This window comes from Leptonychotes weddellii, unplaced genomic scaffold (assembly GCF_054177405.1).
Source record: "Leptonychotes weddellii isolate Sample4059 unplaced genomic scaffold, ASM5417740v2 HiC_scaffold_291576, whole genome shotgun sequence".
Lineage (NCBI taxonomy): Eukaryota > Metazoa > Chordata > Mammalia > Carnivora > Phocidae > Leptonychotes > Leptonychotes weddellii.
Window position 1 is genome coordinate 1 of NW_027886669.1, and position 243 is coordinate 243.

The window sequence follows — 243 nt, forward strand, 5'->3', positions numbered from 1 at the left end:
GGCGCCGGCGCGCCCGTCTACCTGGCTGCCGTGCTGGAGTACCTGACGGCCGAGATCCTGGAGCTGGCGGGCAACGCGGCGCGCGACAACAAGAAGACGCGCATCATCCCGCGCCACCTGCAGCTGGCCATCCGCAACGACGAGGAGCTCAACAAGCTGCTGGGCCGCGTCACCATCGCGCAGGGCGGCGTCCTGCCCAACATCCAGGCCGTGCTGCTGCCCAAGAAGACCGAGAGCCACCAC

At 69.5% G+C, this 243-nt stretch overlaps 1 protein-coding gene across 1 annotated transcript; it reads left to right on the forward strand.

The window, feature by feature from the left end:
- Positions 1 to 3: 3 nt before the first annotated feature.
- On the forward strand, positions 4 to 240 carry LOC145719050 (histone H2A type 1-H-like; the record flags this gene model as incomplete). The annotated part of the gene is made up of 1 exon (XM_081810568.1): positions 4 to 240. A coding segment is annotated over one exon (237 nt), but the record flags the coding sequence as incomplete, so codon positions are not given.
- Between the last annotated feature and the right edge of the window lie 3 nt (positions 241 to 243).